The sequence below is a fragment of the Juglans microcarpa x Juglans regia genome, chromosome 1D, assembly GCF_004785595.1.
Source record: "Juglans microcarpa x Juglans regia isolate MS1-56 chromosome 1D, Jm3101_v1.0, whole genome shotgun sequence".
NCBI classification, from domain to species: domain Eukaryota; kingdom Viridiplantae; phylum Streptophyta; class Magnoliopsida; order Fagales; family Juglandaceae; genus Juglans; species Juglans microcarpa x Juglans regia.
In genome coordinates, this window is record NC_054594.1 from 47,672,497 (window position 1) to 47,693,612 (window position 21,116).

The window sequence follows — 21,116 nt, forward strand, 5'->3', positions numbered from 1 at the left end:
TATTCAAGAGTTGAGTTTGCTCTGTTCCTATAAAGGTCATTAACTGATTTTAATTCTCAGCCAAATGGAGACAAACTCTTTGTATCTAATAATAAATTAGCATTTGTTAAAAAAAAAAAAAAAAACCGGTTAAAACCCGAAATCCAGATTTTCGGGTTTTAAAAATCCGAATTCATCCGGGTTCCGGCCCAGGCCTAATCCGGGATAACCCGGCCCAGGTTCCGGCCTGAATTTGAAATTTGGGTTCTGGTCCAGGTCTATCCGGATTTCTGGGTCGGAACTCGAATGAATAGTCATAATTATTTACCAAGTAAATCTGATAAATAAATATTATAACTCAGTTGCTTTTTTCCACTTGGAATTTTTTTTTTCGTAAGTACACTACTTGCATGGCATGCCAATAAAGATAGTGGCGTAATGGCGCCATTGGAATACTCCAAATGGTTTGATATGTATTAAGTATTGGATTCAAAATAAAATGTGCACTCCCCTTAAACTATTAGTATTCATTCACGTATCTAAAGATTTAGCAGTGGCACGGACTGTGGAATATTACAGTTACTTTGAAAAAAAAAATAATATTTGTAATAGTAGAATATGTAAATGTTACATAATCTTTTAGAAAATATAAGTAAATAGAAGATCTATATGATAATTTTTTTAAAAATAGTAAACTCTACTCTTTTAAAAAGAATTATACAATATTTGTGAACTTTATTGTTGTATTTAACATTACTTAAAAAAAAAAAAAAAAAAAAAAGAAAAAAAAAAAAAAAAAAGGTACGCGGGAAGGGGTTGAAATGGTCCGAGCCGCTTACATGAAATCGGTCCATTGTTTGGAGCTATTCCAATTAACAGGCTTAAAAACACTGTCCCGTCAGGCAGAAATCATAGCATTAGACCGCCCTAATTAGGCCCAGAAGCCTAGAACCATCCGCATCTTTCCTGAATGGACTTTGTCACTTTGAACAAGTTTTTGAGCATTTTACATTCGGTAACAATTTACAAGTGGGGACGATCCTACTCTTTTCTTTCCTATTGTTAAACGCTTAAGAGCATTCTTAATAAATTAGTTAAAATTAAATGATATTTTTAATTAATATGAGATAAATTTAATTTAATTTATTCCATTCACATTAAGTCTTCACATTGGAATAATTATTTTTTAATTATATAATAATAAAATAACGTGAGATAAATTTAGTTTTGACTATTTCATTCACGTCAAAACTTCATATTAAATTATCTATTTATTTATTATATAGTAATATAATAATATTAATTTTAAAAAATATTTAATTTTCTTAATTATTAATTTATTTCATTTTATCATATTTAATTTTATCTAGACACATGAAGCCATGCATTATTAAAAACTTAGAAATATAGCATCTTATATTCATGACTTATGGTTATCGATGCAGAACAATGCCACCATGGCAGTAAATAAAAAGGACATCATAAAAATGAAAGGAAAATATTCATACACAAAGTCTTTCATAAAAAGCACTTACTTGAAGGCAGTTGTGATGAGAATAAGAAAGAGAAACAATAATAAAATATAAATTTGATCTATATACAGTAATATTGAACTTTAGAATTTATTTTAGAAGTTACTGTAGTTAAAATCTAATTTTTTTGGCTTTGGCTAATCAATCAGTTTTTATTACCTAATAGCTAAATATACGATGGATTTAATTTTTAATTAATTCATTAAGGATGCTTGGATGGTGGCTTTCTTAAAACTATTTTTCTCCCTCAGCTTTTAGAGTGGGCTTAAGAATTTCTCCAATAGTCCATCAGCTCGTTCTTCTTGCTGCTAGCTAGACACATTATGATTGAATAGAAATCGATGAAATGAAGTGAAGTGCAGAAAAAAAATTCGTAATAGGATCAGATCAATTTTACTGGAAATAATTGATCAATGCTATCCATTTACCTTAAAACATTAGGTTTTATGTCCTTTCACTTATTAATTTAATCATTTTGAAAATTGAAAGGTGACACAGGTCTCTAACGTGATTAATAAGGGAGGATTTATTTTATGGAGGATTCTTTTGCTTTGTCTCCGAGCAAGGCCTAATTATGGAATTACTTAGTCTCAAAGTTTAACTAATTATGATATTTCTTTTTCTCTAAGTTTAGGGATATTATTGTAATTATTTCTTACTTAGGGAACACTCAAAGCTTGCCTAAATAAAGGCATGCTCTATGTTATATTTGAAAAAAAAGAGTTGGAGAATTAAAGTTTAAGCCTTTGGCTTGTTTAAAGAAGAGTTTTCTTCTTGAGTGTTCTGTATCTCTAGGTCTTTTCTTTGAGTGGTGAGCGTGTTCTTGCTCTATATCTTGGAGGAATTGCCCGCAAGTGGTGATCACTTGTAACTCTCCATCCCGTAGGGTGTTTTGCTCGCTATTTTTTTTTTTCTATATTTTCCGGCATCAAAAGGACTAAAATGACAGATTTTACCATTATATCCAAAGAAATAACGAGTGTTTTATCCCAAACCCCAATAAGCCCAACTCATCTAAGCGGGTGGACCTAAGAGCCCAAAGATTCGTGGTTGAGCGGGCCCATTTGGAGCTCGCTGACCACACGGTAGCCCACATGCGGGACCAATGACCTCATATATGTGGGTCCCACATCGGGTCCATATCGTGTGAAAGCACCATTAATTAATTAACTACTGATGCAGAGAAGGAAAGGACCACCAGTACCATCTTTGATGTCTAAAAAGCTTATGAATTATGATAAAGCTAGGCATTCTACACTCTGGCACGCGGGTCCAACAGTCTTAAACAAATAATTTGGAATCTCTCGTCAGAATCTGCACGAGCTCAGCACGTGATCGAGCACGATGAACAGTGAGATTTTTCTGCTTCTTTCTTAATCTTGCTTTAGATAGGGAGGCCGTTGATTTATTGATATATGACATGATAATCATGTATGACTCTTCAATGCATGCACTGTTCTTTAATTATGTGAAGGCCGGGGGAGGTAACAGCAACTGATCAACAAAATAATGGGGGCAAAAGCTGCAAAGCCAACCCAGCTAGCTTTCCTTTCCCACTTTGTATGCCATTGCAAGATCGAAGAAGAGCTGCTTTTTTGCATGAAATATGGGTTAAAGATTTATATTCTGTCAAAGCTAGATTGAGTAGATAGACAGGGGAATTAGATTCCTATACCACCGACCTTAAATTTTTCTGATTTTCTCACATGTACATGAGATAGATCATCGATACAGCAATTTGGCCAGATTGATTATATATGGTTCGTAATTGTTTCATGCATCCTCCATCCAAACAAACAAATTAACAGCATTTTTTATTTGCTTAAGAAGAAACACAAGGTTTGATTTGTGTGGGACTCATGTGTCCTCGAACACATCCAGAATGAATTCGTGGCCCGGCCCTACACACACACACACATATATGTACACACGAACTTACAGATGCTAGAAAGGGATGGACTTGGAAAGTTGGAATGATGCTGGAAACAGGTCATGATCATTGCAACAAGATTAATTCTATATGCAGATCAAGGAAAGAAGAAAATACCCAGCTAGCTACTAAAGAAAATAAAATAAAAGTTGTATATTTAGGTAGCTAGATTTGACAGATATTTATTCATTAACCTGTTCAAAGCTCCATTTATAAGCAACCAGAATTAACTAGGCATTAGGCCGTTTGCGAGGGTTTTTCAGGCAGTGTTATTCTTAGTTGGTAATTTCCACATATATCAAGTTTACACGGAAGAACAAATCAAAGCGGAGTCTGACAGTTATTTAGATAAATAATTTGTGGATAAGTTCCATTATAAGACTAGAGTAAGATTGATTTTTGAAATTGGAATACTGCCACGTACGCGGGATGCCTAGTCAGCGCATCAATCAAAGTTGGAAAGTGAGAAATGAAAGCGAGAGGGGTCAAGGTGCACGAGCTGCGAGACTGACAATGCATGCAGCACAGCAGCAGATCATAAACCTACACGATATGGATACGACAGTTTGCACTCCATATATATATATATATATATATATATATTGGGGTGAGCAATTACACGTACACCAAAGCACACTTTTTTATTATTCAAAGCCCCGGGAATATGCGGTTACGAGGAAAAAGTGTCAACTATTCTCTTGAGGTTAAGAAATATATATATATATATATATATATATATGCATGCAGCACAGCAGCAGATCATAAACCTACACGATATGGATACGACAGTTTGCACTCCATATATATATATATATATATATATATATATATTGGGGTGAGCAATTACACGTACACCAAAGCACACTTTTTTATTATTCAAAGCCCCGGGAATATGCGGTTACGAGGAAAAAGTGTCAACTATTCTCTTGAGGTTAAGAAATATATATATATATATATATATATATATATATATATATATTTTGAAGATATGCTATTTTTGCTTAAACTTTTATCAGTATCCACTTTAGAAGAAATGGCCAGACCCTCTGCATGGTTAATGGTTCTGTGCGTGCATGCAGGCCGCAGCCTCATGAAGAACATGAAATAGTAATTTGGACCCCCATCGATGGGGAAAGATCAATCACGTAAAAAATTTCTGGGCCATAACATCTTGAATGTCGCCCATGTACTTGTATATATGCATATAATATACAGATGCATGTCACGTAAAGGATCATTATCTCCCGGTCTTTAGTATAAGCTCGCTCTTGCAAGCTCTCTCTTTTAGTCTTTAATTTCCTAATTCAATATATACTTAGCGTTCATGTACTTAAGTGAATATATATTGGATTCAATGTATATGATTTGAGGTGTGTACATACGTTATATATGCAGCAATTAATCTACGGTACTGCATATATATAAATGATGTGCTGCATTTTTTCTTTTGAAAAAAATAATAATAATGGTATTACATAAGTTTTAAGGAAAAAGCAGCAGGCGGCCGATCGAGAGTTAACGAGATTTATAAGATTCATATGTCCATGGTTTTGGACCACAGTACTACTGCATGCATGCATGTCTGATATTTGGCAATGGAAGATGGGAATCGGGACAGCATCATGGAACATGTTCTTCTTTTCAGCCTTATCAGTTATCAATGACAGCTCATGTTAACAAAGAGCCATATATAAATATTACGAGAATATTTGTTCATTCAGGAAATTAGAAACCAGAATTGACAATTTTCCCAATTCATATATTGAGAAATTCTATTTGCAGTCCCCACTTGGGGACTGCATGTGCAGACTCCTTATTGAACGAGAAAAAATATCATTTCAAGAGGGGTAGTTTTGTAATTTAAAAAAAAATTAAAGATAAAATTACCTAGACTTGCATTGCAGTCCCTAAATGGAGACTGTATCTAACATTGCTCTTCATATATACATATATATACATATTATATTAACGTACGTATATGTGTGTGTACACATATATATATATATATATATATATACATATAGGCGTACACACATATACGTACACACACATGTGTCTGTACTCTGTGTGTGTGTGTAACGTCCAAGAAGCCAAAACCTGTGTTGAAAGGGTGTGCTTTAGGAAATTAGCCGAAAGAAGAGAAAATAGACCATACGCGGTACTTTGCGTGAAATGGAGGTGCGTGAAAATAGACCTTACCCGGTTATGTCCATGAAAGTGAAACTTAAGATCAGTCCTCGATCGTCAATATGCATAATTATTTTGCCCAAAACCCAAAAGCTGGGATCTCCCCTTCATTATTGACAGCAATATTACAATATTGTTGACGACTTAAAGTAATATATTCAACGTGACAACAGCTTCTCAAGTCTTCCATCCCAAGACGCGTACGTCCCTTTATTGGGCATAAATCTATTTTATTTTTTAGCAAAAATACCATACTTCACATTTTAATAACTAATAACTATATATATTATATCTTCTGCATGCATTTTTAAAATACTACTACAAATGTCTTTATAATTGATTTGAGTCACTAGCTAGCTTCTTACATATATGCAATGCACACGTCGGATCTCTTCACATATACTCTTCTCACTATCCCGCCATTAAAAACTGAAGTACGTACTCTTCCGTTTCTTGTGAAATCCGTCGCAGGGTTTTGGAATATTGGACATCAAGTACGTACCCATGCATATATGCAAATTACACACACACACACACACAAACATATATTATGTAAGCTATATATATATATATATATGTGCATCTATGAAAAAGATGGTGGCCGCGACAAACATGCATGCCCACTCGCCTCTTTTTTTCTTTTTGGGTAACATAAAATGCCTATCAAGAATCTTCAATTTGGTGCCACCCTCCTGGGCCATAGCTCAAGAATTATTGGTAACTGAAGGTATATATGCATGTAGGGAACAAGATGCAAGAAATAAAGCAAATGCGAACACACCCATTTAATCATGCATGCATCATGCAGGTGGAACCAGCCAATTTTAGGCCTCACATCATATATACATGTATATGGGTGGTGGGGACGTGGGGTACACAGTTTTGGAATCGATCCAATGACCACAATAGCCTCAAAATACTTTGTTTCACATTGCATTATGGATGTGATTTGCTCTAATGATTCGATCAGTGGAAACTTATCCCCAAAACCTTGGCCTCATCTTTCATGCGGGGGACCTTCATCTTCAGAGGTACTACAGATAATACCTGCTTTTTCACCGACCGATAGATAGAGAGAGAGAATCTGGGTTGGCAATTGACAGGAAGGTGGTGTGGGACAGGGTACAATATGACGTGGCACATGGAAAATTAAAGTAAGGGTTGCCCGACCATGAGCATCTCATGACGACTACTCTATTCACCCAACATTCGGCGGCTTGGCCGTATAGCGAATTAAGCAGGTTAACTACTTAGTCATGCAATGGATCGAATTTCTGGTCCGACTTATATATATATATATATATATATATATATATATATATATATATATTTATATATATAGTATATTGCATCTGAGTGCTATATATGTTACCTGACGTACAGGGAAAGAAGAGGATGATTCTTATCCATATACATATAATATATTTTACTACTTTTTAAAAAAAATACAATTATAGTGTACTATATGTGAGATCTATTTGGGTAATTGTAATATAATCATCATCATCATCATCAGGATTTTGATTTAGGTTGACTTTCATATAATATACCTTTTACAAAAGAATAACTCAATGCTTAATTTAATTTGATAGAGGGGCCAGTAGTACCACTTCTGCCCTTAGCTTCACGGTGATCTTCAAGGATATCATGATGTATTACATGCCAAATGAGATTCTGTAGTTGAACTCTACGTTTATGTTTTATAATGAAAGAAAAAAAACTTTCCTATATAATTAAGCAGTGATAAGCACCTTATAATTAATTAGCTCATTAATATAGTTATTTCAATTGATCGATCTAGGTGACTTGAGAATCAAAAGTAGTAGTACTACATGCGTATGTACGTACTGATCTCCAGATCATCCAGTACTTAATCTTTTATATATATATATATTTTAAATATATATATATAAAACGGCGTCGTTTTTACCTTGGAACTTAAAAAAAAAAACATATGGAACGGCGTCAAATGGGGCCGTTTCAAAATGGATTAAATAAACCCTTGGCCCCGCTTCTTCTTCTTCCTCACATCTTCTTCCTTCCTCCATTTCACTTGTAACTTTCTTTTACTCTCTCATGGTAAACGTCGACGCATCCTTCCTCTGTCATAGAGATGCCGACGGCAGATCGAGGAACGGAACCCATTGCGTCGAGACTGTTAATATCAGTTTTCTCTCCCCCAATCGACTGGTTTCAGCTGGTTCTTTCCTCTCATGGCAGACATCGGTTCGGCGTCAATTCGGCACCAAAATTGCGCCAAATCCATCAGTTTTCAGCCCTATTAGTCAGCTTTCATTTTCTTATGAAAAACATTAATTAGGTGGTAAAAAGGGACAAAATTGTGTTGATCGTGTGATGAATTATGATTAGTTAATTAATTAGGGTTCGCATGCAGCAATTGCTACTATTGGAGAGCCATATATAATATGAGAAATTCTATTTGCAGTCCCCAAATAGGGACAGCATGTGCAAACCTTTCATTAAATGAAAAATATCATTTTGAAAATGATATTATTGTAATTTTAAAAAATTTTAAAGATAAAATTGACTAGGCTTGCACATACAATCTCTATTTCAAAATGACTAGGCTTGTAATTTGAGGACTGTACATTGCATTGCTCATATAATATATATTCCGGTTCGCAAAATACATGTGTAGTAGCTAGATCGCTCTTTGCATGAGTATGCATGGTGTGTGTTTGTGTCATGTGTGTATATGTATTTTATATACATACATACATGACACACAAGATGGATTGCGGCTTATAATTAACATGATTAATCTATCTTGCCCATGAAAGAAGGTAGGCAAGAAGAATTTAATGTACTAATTAATCCCAAATCCTTAATGGCCGGTGAATATATAAGATAGAGATAGGTATACGAATCTTAATTTCCCTCCGAATAATCTACGTAAAGGGGCTTCATCATGTATGAATTATATATAGAGAAAGCTTTTATATATTTGCATGGAAAAATATATAAGAACCCTATGGGGAACAGAACAGAGAAAAAAAGATACATGATATGATTGTGACACCTCCACTTAAGACCAATCAACCAACACTCACCTTCTTCTTTTCTTTAGTTTATTAATTTCAGAATTATTCGCATAAACTTTTCATTAGGGTTTCTCTCTCTCTAGATGCATGCAGGGTAGTAAATCTATTTTTTGGCACAGTTAAAAAGCATCGAATTGAAGCTTTTGGATTAAAAGAAACTTGTTCTCTTCTCCTTCAAACCCTAAAATTTTAATAAAACAAAAAGAGAGAGCGGGGGATGAAAGAACAAAGAACAGAATAAATAAACACCCCATCCTTTATCTTTCCGTCTCCTTCTGATCTCTTTCTCTTTCTCTGCAACTCCCTTGTTGATGTGATTCTCCACCAACACCTCTAAAAGAACCCACCCCTTTACAAAAGAGAAAGCTCTTGCTAATTAGAGCCATGGTTTTCTCATCCGTTCCGGTCTATCTGGATCCACCCAACTGGCAACAACAGGTAAGAGTTTTCTCTAAAATTTTCTTTTCTAATTAGCTTCTTCAACAAAAAGCTAAAAATAAAAGATAAATATTCCTATCCTTCTTTATCTCTACTTGAATATACCAGATATTTCATATTTTTTCCTTTTTTGATTTTACAGCAATCAAATTATCAGCAACGTCCAACTGGAGTTGGAAGTGAGAATCTCCAACTCCCACCTCCGCCGCCTCGGACAGACGTTGGAAGTGGAGGAGGTGGAGGCCCAGGCTCGATTAGGCCGGGTTCCATGGCAGATCGAGCCCGGCTAGCTAAGATTCCGCAGCCCGCAGAGGCCGCACTAAAATGCCCGAGATGCGAATCCTCGAATACTAAGTTTTGCTACTTCAACAACTACAGCCGTTCCCAACCTCGTCACTTTTGCAAGACCTGTCGGCGCTACTGGACAAGAGGAGGTGCACTAAGGAACGTGCCTGTTGGGGGTGGTTGTAGAAGAAACAAAAGAAGCAAAAGCAGCACTAGTACTAGACCGAAGTCTCCTGCCACAGCCGCTGGCTCTAGTTCCACTAGTACCGTTTCTTCCAATTGCTGCGCCACTGATATGTTAAGTCATTTGCCACCTCCTCCATCATCACAGTTGCATTTTTTGCCTCCTTTGCACCATCTAATTAGTGGATATGCTTCCGGGCACATTGGCTTAAATTTCGGGGGATTTCAGCCTCCCGAGATTGCAACAGTTGGGGGGAGTGATGGCGGTGATGTTGAATTTCAAATCGGTACAAGTTCCAGTGCTGTAGGTTCTGTTTTATCAACTGGCCTTGCTGAACAGTGGAGACTGCCGCAAGTGCAACAAGCACAGCAATTTCCTTTCTTGGCTGATTTGGAACCACCAAATATTGGGTTATTTCGATGTGATCAGGGTGATAATGTTGAGCGGCCGAGCTATGTAGGGGTAACTGGGCAGCTTCGATCAAAGCCATTGGATTCTGCGGTTACTGGCTTTAGTCAGCTAGCTTCCGTGAAAGTGGAAGACATTAACAAAGGGTTGAGTTTGTCAAGAAATAATATTTTGGGTACTGCAGGAAGTGATCAATACTGGCCGGGGGGTGGCAGTGCATGGACTGATCTTTCTGGTTTCACTTCTTCTTCCACCAGCCATATATTGTGACTTTGATCTGATCTCTTTTCATCCCCAAACTCGACGTACGCATCTTTGCCTTTTTTTCGTTTGATCAATTACTACAGGTTCTTCTGAATGAAAATAATCGTATTGGAGTTCAACTCAAACAACCCTAAGAAGGTGAAATGGGAAGGCTTGAACAATTCCTTTATAATCTGCTCAAACAACTTAGAAATGGTAGGCTCCTCGATCGTCTGGATTTTCTCTGCGTTTGCTTAATTTGTTGTTTTTGGGTTGTATTCTATGCGTACGTTTACAGACCGAAGGAGATGTTTTTGTTCATTGAGTTTATGGTCTATATCTGACACGAATGTCTAAATTAAATGCAAGAACTAGATCAAAATGCAGTACTGTATATATATATATATATATATATATATATATATATCAAGTAATTTTCCTTGAAATGATATATGAAGATGGATCCGTTTCTACTTTTTTCACTACACATCCGCACTTACTTCCATTGAGGTGAAGAAGAGAAGTGGGCCGAACGGCCATTGCACTGAACTAAAATTATTTGGCTGATTTGAACATTGATGTGCGAACAAGAACGTACACAGCTTGTTTCCAATTCAGGTGTTGAAGAGAGCTGGAATATTTGAACTTAAAATTACATTGTTCAAATGGTTGAAGGTTCTCTCATGCACTTCTTGAGCAGAGTTTGTGTGAGAAGTTCCTGCCATTTCTGCCAATCGAAGCCATCTTCAAAAGTAAAGTGGTAAAGAAGTCAGTCTCCATGCTTTGGCTTTCGTGAAAAATGTTAAGATCTGTACTCTCTTAAAATTTGCGTGAAAGTAGGTAGTTCAAAATTTTCCCGGGCCGGGTGGTTCAGGAATGCCTTTTGCTCTCTCTTTCAGGCTCATGAAAGTACGTAGTTAGTGATCTTACAGATGATCACTTGCCACGATCAATAGAAGTTAGAACCCTCGAATTCATTAGTACTCATCTATGTGGCAATTCCAAGCTCCTAAATGTATGATCTATTGCTCCCATAATTTTAGGGATTTTTTTTTTCTACCCTCGAAAGAAAAAAACAGTTTGAAAACGTTAATTATTAGTACGTTCATGTGATCCATATATAACAATATTGTAGTTGGAATAATATTGCTCCCATAATAATATTGTAGTTGGGATTGTTTGCCGTACTAATTTGTTGGCTTCTGTGGAGACTTGAAAGTTTACGTAAGTATAAGAAATTTGACTTAGACCCGGTTTGAACTGAGAGATCTTATTATTATTTATTATTATTTTAATTTATAAATTTTATTATTATTCATAAATCATCTTACCTCATCTCTCAATTTAGACGAGATTGTACTAGTTTGTTGGATGTAAACTGAGAATGGTTGAAAAGGGAAGGAAATTGTGTACTTTATAAAAGAAACTCCAAAATCCCACTCAAGGACTCAAGTATGTATGATTCTCGGGTAAGGAAACAAAACCACACAAGATTCAAAAGCGTAACAAGGAAAAACAAAAAAGAAAAATCCTATGGACTTTGTTTGGTTTTGGTTCCATCCTTTACTTTCCAGCCAAAAATTGTGACCCATTTTTTTATTATTATTGCTTATTATGTCATCGTTACTTAAAAAAAAGATTATAATTATGTCATCATTGTAATTCTAATGTGATTAAAAGATTTTAAGAGGATGGAATCTTGACTTTAATTTGAGTTGCTTTTGCAATAACCAACAACCATGCATGGAATAAAGTGAGATAATATTGTCAAAAAAGTAAATCTCTCTCTCTCTCTCTCTCTCAACGTGAAGGTGGTTTTTGTTGGTCGTAGGTCTCAGAGATCTGAAGATAGTGATCCCGAAATTGACGATGGAAATGGGATAAAAAGAAGACGGTGAAAAAGAGAAACAGAAGGAGAAGAAGAAAGTCACAGCTCGGAATTCCAAGCTGTTTATGTACAGTATTGATGCCCGCGTGTGTCGGCGTGAAGATGTTCTCTCTGTTTCCATTGCAGCTTTCACTTTGGTGACGTTCATGCCATCTCTCTCTTTCTCACTTGATTCCAGTCCATGCACTTCTTGGTTCTCTGGCCTCACGTTCCTTCACACGTGTTCAATCTCATTTATATATATATATATATATGAAAAATATAAATACGTCTGTTTGTTTCCACATTTTGATCTATTTAATTTTTTTTATTAAATGTTTAAAGAATTGACTTTTAATATATTGATGTATTTTTTATATTTTTTAAAAATATTTAGTGATGTTTAAAAAAAAAAATAATAATAATTGTATTAATAGGCACACCAAACGGTTAAAACTGGCCGCTCACTAGCACTCTACATAGATGTGTAGGGCCCGTTTGTTTTCAGAGATGAGATGAGATGAGATGAGATTAAAGTTAAAAAGTTGAATAAAATAATGTTAGAATATATTTTTTAATATTATTTTTGTTTTGGGATTTGAAAAAGTTGAATTTTTTATTTTATTTTTTGTGGAGATTTGAAAAAGTTGTAATGATGAGATGAGATGAGATGAGATGAGATGAGATGTTTTTCGAAAACAAACAAGGCCTTATGCGGTAGATTCTCTGTCATTTCTAGAATCTTTATTGGGAAAGTAATTAAGAATTACGTGCATAAAAGGTTGAAAAAATTAGGTGGCCTTTCAATTTTCCATTTCCAAAATTATTTTCTTCAGCCTCTCTTCTTTCATGTGCTGAGGCCCATCAAAGATTAAAAAAAAAAAAAAAAATGCAATTTGAGGATAATTTGAGGATGCAGAAGAAAGAAACAGTATTTATTTTAGTGTCCCAATTTGATCCAAAATTGTTTCTTGTGATCATGGGATTGATGCATCAATGAGGAACATAAGATACCGTAAGTGAGGCCGGGGGTTTCGCCGTTTGGGGGTGGGCCGGGGCATAATTAATTTAAGTACTGCTTCGATAACATTTGTCAAGAAAATTAAAAATACTAATTTGGAGATATTAAAATATTATGCTCTAGCTTTAATTAATCTAAATCGATCGATATCTTTTCCTTTTCCGGACCTCTTGGCCCGAGTAGTGCGTGGCGTGAAACACGCAGAACACGCGGTCAACATAAAATTAACACAACTTCTATATATATATATATATATATATATATATATATATATATATATATATATTGTATATATAGAGTAATGCTGCATAATTATAAAATATATAAGTATCGTACAGTTATTTTGAAAAAGTGTAAAATTTATTATTAAAAAATTAATTTTTTTTATATAGATCTTATATATATTTATTTTTTTTAAAGTGATTACTCAGCGCTTGTACAGATTGTAAATATCATTTATATATATATATATAGAGGTACGTAGGAGCAATATATAGCAATTGTACTAACTAGGAACAAAATTAAAAAGCAATGATGGATGCATTGATGTTTATGATATTATAAATTTTATAATTAGTCATATTACGCTAGGAAAATGCATTTTCCATGAAAGGTGAGCAGGTTCGTGTCAAAATTATATTGTCTTTAATAGAACGGGAAAAGGGAGAAAATTAGTGTCCTAAATATTCGAATTAATTAGTTTCGATAATAGGTTGGACGAATTTGCTGGGCTTTTGCATGCATTTGGGCCTTTCGCACTTTCTCCAGGCGGGCAAGATTGCATTGTCCAGCAGGGAATTGATCTGCTTTTATGCTCTTTGATCATCACCATGTCTAATTAATGCACAAACTTAGAAATGGAATATCACGTAATGAATCACTAATTTTGGTTCAAAACCAGGCTTCTTTTTCTGCGACTGCCTCCCAGCACAACTTCCAATATGTTGCCATATCCATGTCTTTTTTATAGAGAGAAAAAGAGATGTTTGACAAATTAAACCATAAACCATTACAAAAAACGAGAGAAGACGGTCATTAATAAATCCACAAGGAAATTAACATATGAATATAGCTTTTGTAAAAGTGAGAGATCGATCGATGGTATAAAGATACATTAATTCTGCTTAAACTTGACTAATCCACTTTGGGAAACCCGTTGATGATGCCACCTTGCATGGTTCAAGTTAATGAAGATGTATATAATTCCTAGCTAAGATGCGAGACATTATATTAAGTTGGTTTCGATCCATTAATTAACTTTAATCCCACTCACATGGTGCATAGTTCTGTAGACCGGAATCGAGATCGTGTCTTGCTCGATCGAAACAGCTTCATCACAAAATTAGGCAAGGCTAGAAATTTGAAGATTAATGTAATTTTTTATATATTTGATTTTGATCGAACAACCTCTCTTTGTTCCTTAATTTTTTTCCTTTCTTAAGTTAATTAGGCACTCGCTAGCCAAGCTAAAATATTCCATTGGTTTTCCTTAATTTATTTGTTTTTTTAATTGAAATTTTTATCATTCATCATCAAGAAACTTACATCTATAAGAGGATACATTCTGAGATGTCTTCATATCAAACATGATATCATAAATCAAAATAATACTTTTAGAGCTCCACCAGTACACTATTTCTTTTTGTGATTAGTCTGGTTTTCACTACTACTGATACTCTCTACAGACAAACGTTCAAGAGACAGTCCAACCTCACCTTTCATAGAAGAAGAGAACTCAACCTCTACAAAAAAAAGTTTGAGAGACAAATTTTTTTTTTTTTTTTAAATTAACAATAAGAAAACGAAAAAAGAAAGTAGTAAGATAGATGCGAAAAAAGACGGATTACAGTTTGGACCAACGTCGGTAGATTTCGAAATCTGTGACTGCTCGTGAAGGCAATACGCTTGTCTCTTTTCAACCACAAATGTCATATCTGAAAGATTTGGTGGTGGTGAGTCCGGTGATCTGTGGTGTGAGGACCACTAGTAGTGATTTTCGAAAAACCGCCACTTTCCTCTGAACGATTTGCGGTTTGTGAGTTTTCTTGGATTGCGCGTGTCTCTCAAGAGTTGTCAAAAACCTATAGATCTGTCTTGTTCGATCTTGAATGAAGTAAAATAAAACTAAGTAAAATGAATTACCTTAATAGACAAGATGGGTGCATCGATAGAGGAAGGAGGGGAAGGAGAAAGAGAAGGAGGAGGAAGTCGAGACCTCCTCCTCCTCCCTCCTTAATTTCTTTTTTTTTTTTTTTAAATCTGCATAATTATTTCAATTATATGCTAACTTTGTTTGTTTTGTCTTCATAGATACTTTTGAAATAATTTTTCTGGCAATCACCGCATTAGTACATGCTGGTAATGGTTATGCTGATACAGGTCCTGATGGGAACCAAAGTGGGCCTAGATTTAAAGATCCTTTACAAGTTCCAGATAAGCCAATTAAAAGGGAAAGAGCCAAGAAGATCAAGGAGGAAAGGCAAGAATTGATGCAATCCGGATTACATCTAGACCCTCTAGACCCAATATCAGTAAAATAGATTAGTTCTTGTTTAGAGAGAATAGATTTTGTGTGCCTACTAGTTTTATACGTAAGTTGCTTATGTGTAATAGACATGGTGATTTGTTCAGTAACCTTGGTGTAAGGAAGACTTTTGTTGTATTGCATAAACGTTTGTAGGAATATCATTTGCCATTCAATGACGTGTTGCATGAACGTTTGTAGAAGTATCATTTGTTATTCATTGATGTGTTGTATGAACGTTTGTGGGAGTATCATTTGCCATTCATTGAAGTGTTGCATGAACGTTTGTGGAAGTATCATTTATCATTGATTAACGTGTTACATGAACATTTGTAAGAGTATTATTTGCCATTCATTGAGTTTGCATATAATTAGAGTGGTCATTTTGGTGTAAGGAAATTTATTATTTTGTTGAACTAGGGTTCTTGAGAAGTATTGTAGCGACTAGGGTTTCAAAAGTATTATAGCAGAATTACTGTAGCGTCGTACTGATATTCTCGCGGGTTCATATCAGGTCCCTTTAGACCCAATTATTAAGCTGCAATACTTGTGATGAACTTATTATTTTTTGATAGAAACAGACTTCATTTCATTCAATGAATTGAAGTTACAGTTGTGATTTATCAATACAGGAAAAATTCGGATTACAAGCCAAACTACGCATCTACTCTGGGGCATCGCCGCACACAAATTCTTTTGTGGCAAACATTATCTTAACTTCTATAAAACTCTCTCCTAACAAAGAAACCGCTCTGTAAAAGCAGATCTAATCAACCTCTCTTCCAAAGAAAAGAAGTACTAGCCCCCTCCGTCCTCTCAGAGAGGAGGAATACGGGACTTTACTGCTATGGATGCCAAGTCCAATAACCTATTTCTTTTTTTATTAATTATTAAAAACAACAAACTGCAAAAAGAAACACATTAGAAAAACATAAACATATAAGAAACTGCAAGTGAGAGCTAGGGTTTCATTTCTTCCTAGCCCGTCTCCTCCCTTTTACTTTTTTTTTTTTTCCTTCTTATTCTTCTTCTCCTTCCCACATTTTCTTCGTTGTCGCCACCCCCCTCTATTGCTCTCTCCCTAGCCTGTCCCTCTCTGCTATCACCGCCCACCACAAGCCCCGACTTAAGCCTAGACGACATGCCCACCGCAAGCATCGACTTCACGAGCCCAAACGACACGAGCACCCAGCTCTAGCATGGGCACTGGCCTCCACTGCACAGGTGCTTCTACGCACAAGCACCAGCCGCGTGACCACCGGTCATAGTATTGCCCACCCCTCTTGACCAGCTCTTGCCCCAGACAGGGATCGATCCTTGCGGTTCTACACCTCACTCGGGTCAAAGAAAAAGATAAAAAAAAAAAAAGAAGAGCTTTTGTGAAAATGAAGAAGAGGAATAAAGATCTCTAAAATGAGGAGATGAACAAAGGCTATTACGAACTGCTGAACTTATAATTGGATGCCACTAATTTCGCCCACAATATTTGACTCGAGATTTATTAGATCAGTAGAATGCAAAGTTTGTGGATCGACCTAGTTGATCTTGTTGTATCATTAATAAGAGTTCTGAGAAACATAGGAATTATACGTGTATAAATGTATGAAATATATCTAGATGAGTTTAATATTTTTTATTAAAAAATTAACAAAATAATAAATTTTATTAATGATTGAGTTGCAGATGTTGTTGTAGGTGTACAAGAAATGTTTTCTCTGTTTTTATTTTTCTATTTTTTATTTTTAATATAAAATAATTATTTTAGTCATATACATAGTGGAGTGCTTTGAACCATAATTAAAAATGGTTCAACTAGGCTCATATTGGATATATAAATCATTTCATCTTATCTCATTATTATAACTTCTTCAAATTACCATACAAAATATAATAAATAATTCAATTTTTTTAAATCTCAAAATAATAATAATATTAAAAAATAATATTTTATTCAACTTATTTAAAATCATATAATCTCGTTTCACTATTATAATCTCTACGGAGACTTCTGTTTTGTTCCAGAATTTACGCCCTTTAGACTTTGAACTTTGAAGACAATATCTTCCCTCGGCCACGACGTACAACAAAGAGACCACACCTTGACCTGGGTGAGCAAAAGTTCCAAAAATCAGCAAGCATTACAACGGGAAAAAAAACAAAAAAACAAAACTCTGTTGTGTCCGCGTGTGGTGTTTAGAAAATGAAACAGAAGTTTGGAGGGGGCAGACAACCCACGGGTACTCCGTCGCTGGCGTGGTCGTGTGCTGTTATTGTGGTCTCGCTCCTCGCAGGCGCATCCGTTGTCCATAACACATATAAGCCTGATCTCGTAACTCTCTCTCTCTCTCTCTCCACAGGATCTGCTTGATTAAATCTTTGACACAATGTCAATATCGTAGTATTTTCTATCTTCGAAAAGAATTCGTTTTGGCTTGGCCTCAATTATGCGGGAATTCAAGGGACCATGACCTGTTTGATACAATGCCGTGGAAACAATCTCGTTTCTACGGCTATGCCCTTTCTGATAAAATTTCGTATACTCTACGATTTTGTTAGATAATTAGTCTTTGAAGTGCATTTCTTATACTCCATTATACCATTGCGTGCAGACATTGCCTCCAGTGGAGAGTGTTAATGGGGCTAAGCTGAAACAACCGGAGAAGGAATGACTTTGGTCTTTTCGGCATTATGGTGGACCCATATTGATTTCAATACAGTCTGAGAAGGAATGAAATTTGGTCTTTTCTTGTCACAAGAAGCTCGAAAAAAGTTGTCGCCATTTGATTCTAGGTATTCTTCTTTTCTTGTCTTAATAAGAGTTGTAATGGGTTTTAATTCTTAAGCTTGATAATTGTAGTCCAGCCATTTCATCAAAGTTGTTCTTTTCAATCACCATCAAACATTTTACCCTCTGAAATCAATACCAACAAGGAAAAAATAAGAAATTACCTATAAAAAAAACCAGAAATTGCATACTAATATTCAAATGTTCCAACTTCCAACAACCACAAAAAGAAGAAAAATTGAAAGACAAAAGAAAATACTCTAATTAAAGGTTTGGACGAATAGATTCAAAATAGTAGCACTGGTAACATGGTTTGAGCTTTTTTCTCATGTATACTACCTGTGTGCCAGGGCTTTGCCTTTTTCTATTAATAAAATTTCTATGATTACCTATCAAAAACATGGTTTGAGCTTTAGTTCCTTGCGATCGTAGCTTGTAAGCTGCTGTGGCAGAGATAAGCATCGACAACTGTAATCCTTTGTTGAGGGGAGGCTGCACAATTTCTTATTAGTGCCTAGATACTTAGTGCCCATATAAGCGGATTGCAGATTAACTTGAGCCCTAAAAGCTTTTCCTCAAACTCAACTACCTCTGCAAGCTGGATGCCATCTAACCACTTAATCATCTGGACAACAGCAGCTTCAATTTTCTTCTTTTGAGCAGGGGCAAGCTTAGGACATATCTCCTTATCATTAATAGTGTTCCTCATGCTGTAGGCAAACTTCTCCAAAGCTGCCTTAGCCTTTGCGCTCTCTCTATGTTCTTCATCTTCAGCCTTGAATATCTCTGCTTCCCTGACCATTCTATTTATCTCTTCACTAGACAGTCTTGCCTTGTGATTGGTGATGGTGTCTTCTCTTTAGCAGAAACATTCAAGATACCATTAGCATCGATATCAAAGCAAATGTTGAGCTTAGCAACACCCCTTGGTGCAGCAGGAATGCCCTGAAGCTAACCAATTGTTATCCAAAGTTCTTGCCCTCTCACCCTCATAAACCAAGATTGAAACCTCAGTTTGGTTGTTTACGGCAGTGGTGTAAATTTCCTTCATCTTGGTTGGAATGGCAGTGTTCCTTGGAATCACAGCAGACATGTCACTTCCTCTAACCTCCACCCCTAGGGACAAAGGGGTGACATCTAAGAGCACAGTGTCTCGAACTCTCTCATTACCCAATCCAGACAACTTTGCAGCTTGAACAGCTGCTCCATATGCCACAGCTTCATCCTGGTTAATGCTCTTACTAAGCTCCTTACATCAAAGAAGGCCTGCAACAGCTGCTGGACCTTGGGGATTCTAGAGGAACCACCTGTAAGAATGACATCGTGGATACACCTCTTGTCAAACTCAGCATCGGTCAAACACTTTTCCACAAGACGAATAGAACTCCTGAACAAATCCATATTGAACTCCTCAAATCTGGCACGAGTAATGATTGAGCAGAAATCAATACCTTCATACAAACAATCAACATCAATGGTCGTCTCAATTTCAAGGGAAAGAATCCTCTTTGCTCTCTCACAAGCAATTCTCAGCCTCCTCAAAGCTTTGGCGTTTCCACTAATGTCCTTCTTGTGCTGCCTTTTAAATACACCCACAAAATGCTTTACCATTCTGTTGTTGAAGTCCTCGCCTCCGAGGTGTGTCTCCAGCAACAGCACTCACCTCGAAAATATCATCCTTAATGTTAAGTAGCGAGACATCTGCAGTACCACCACCCAAATGAAAGATCAACACATTTCTCTCTCGAATTTGACCCACCCTCTCAAGAACGTAAGCAATGGCTGCAGCTGTTGGTTCATTGAGTATCTGCAAGACATTCAGGCCTGCAATTCTACCAGCATCCTTCGTAGCCTTGCGTTGCGTGTTGTTGAAGTTGGCGGGGACAGTAATAACTGCATTCTTCACTGTCGTGCCCAAATATGCCTCATGCAATTTTGAGAGGACCATAGAAGAGATTTCCTCGGCAACAAATTGCTTCTTTTCACCCTTAAATGTGACCACGATCTTAGGCTTGTCACCAAGACCACCAATGACTTTGAACGGCCCAAGGTTGATATCTCTCTGAACCAAGGGATCACTGAATCGCCTACCATCAATCGTTTTGCATATGCAAGATTATAAGAGAAGATTAAATAATCAATTTGTCAATATTAAAGCATGTGAAACAGGAAACCTATATATTGATTAGTTTACAACCGAATCAAAGCTTTTTCTTTAAATTGTATTATTTTATGTAGCATTAGTCTTATCAATACTATTTGGTCATTTCCAATTTAATGTATACTACATTTAATATCTTATTTACTCAATAACGGGATGAGATTAAAAAAAATGCGTTTTAATTTTATAGGTGGCTTCAGGTAATTTTCTGAAATCGTTTTCAGCTTTTATCTATGAAACCCTTAACGAATGAGTTTTGCTACCTACAACTGGCAGTGGGAACAAAATAAAAAAAAGAAAAAGAAAGAAAGAAAGAAGCAAACAGATGAAAAATAAGAAGGGAAAAAAGCGTCTAAGGCTGCTCTGAGGCTCCAAGAGAAAGCTCTTTCTGGGTTAAAGCACAATTTTAACTTACACAGTAAAAAGAAAAGGAAGCAACAAGAATTTTCCAACCCGAGAAATGATTGGGTATACTGGGCGGATCATGATGGGTCGAATCCAACACTACAC

The 21,116-nt window shown here is 35.8% G+C and overlaps 1 protein-coding gene, 1 long non-coding RNA gene and 1 pseudogene across 3 annotated transcripts; 2 read left to right on the top strand and 1 right to left on the bottom strand.

Moving 5' to 3' along the window:
- Positions 1 to 8,855: 8,855 nt before the first annotated feature.
- On the top strand, positions 8,856 to 10,582 carry LOC121253513 (dof zinc finger protein DOF3.6). Its single transcript, XM_041153518.1, has 2 exons — positions 8,856 to 9,128; positions 9,271 to 10,582. Exons 1-2 carry the CDS (start codon positions 9,075 to 9,077, stop codon positions 10,273 to 10,275), a joined length of 1,059 nt encoding a protein of 352 aa, XP_041009452.1. The 5' UTR covers positions 8,856 to 9,074; the 3' UTR covers positions 10,276 to 10,582.
- Positions 10,583 to 17,665: 7,083 nt separating this feature from the next.
- On the top strand, positions 17,666 to 19,293 carry LOC121253554. 2 transcript variants are annotated; one of them, XR_005938409.1, is made up of 3 exons: positions 17,671 to 17,989; positions 18,270 to 18,450; positions 19,162 to 19,293. It is a non-coding gene; the product is annotated as an uncharacterized LOC121253554 (long non-coding RNA). The 2 variants fall into 2 exon arrangements; XR_005938408.1 differs by lacking the exon at positions 19,162 to 19,293 and having other exon boundaries at positions 17,666 to 17,989; positions 18,270 to 18,530.
- On the bottom strand, positions 18,623 to 20,523 carry LOC121253507 (annotated as a pseudogene).
- Positions 20,524 to 21,116: the final 593 nt, after the last annotated feature.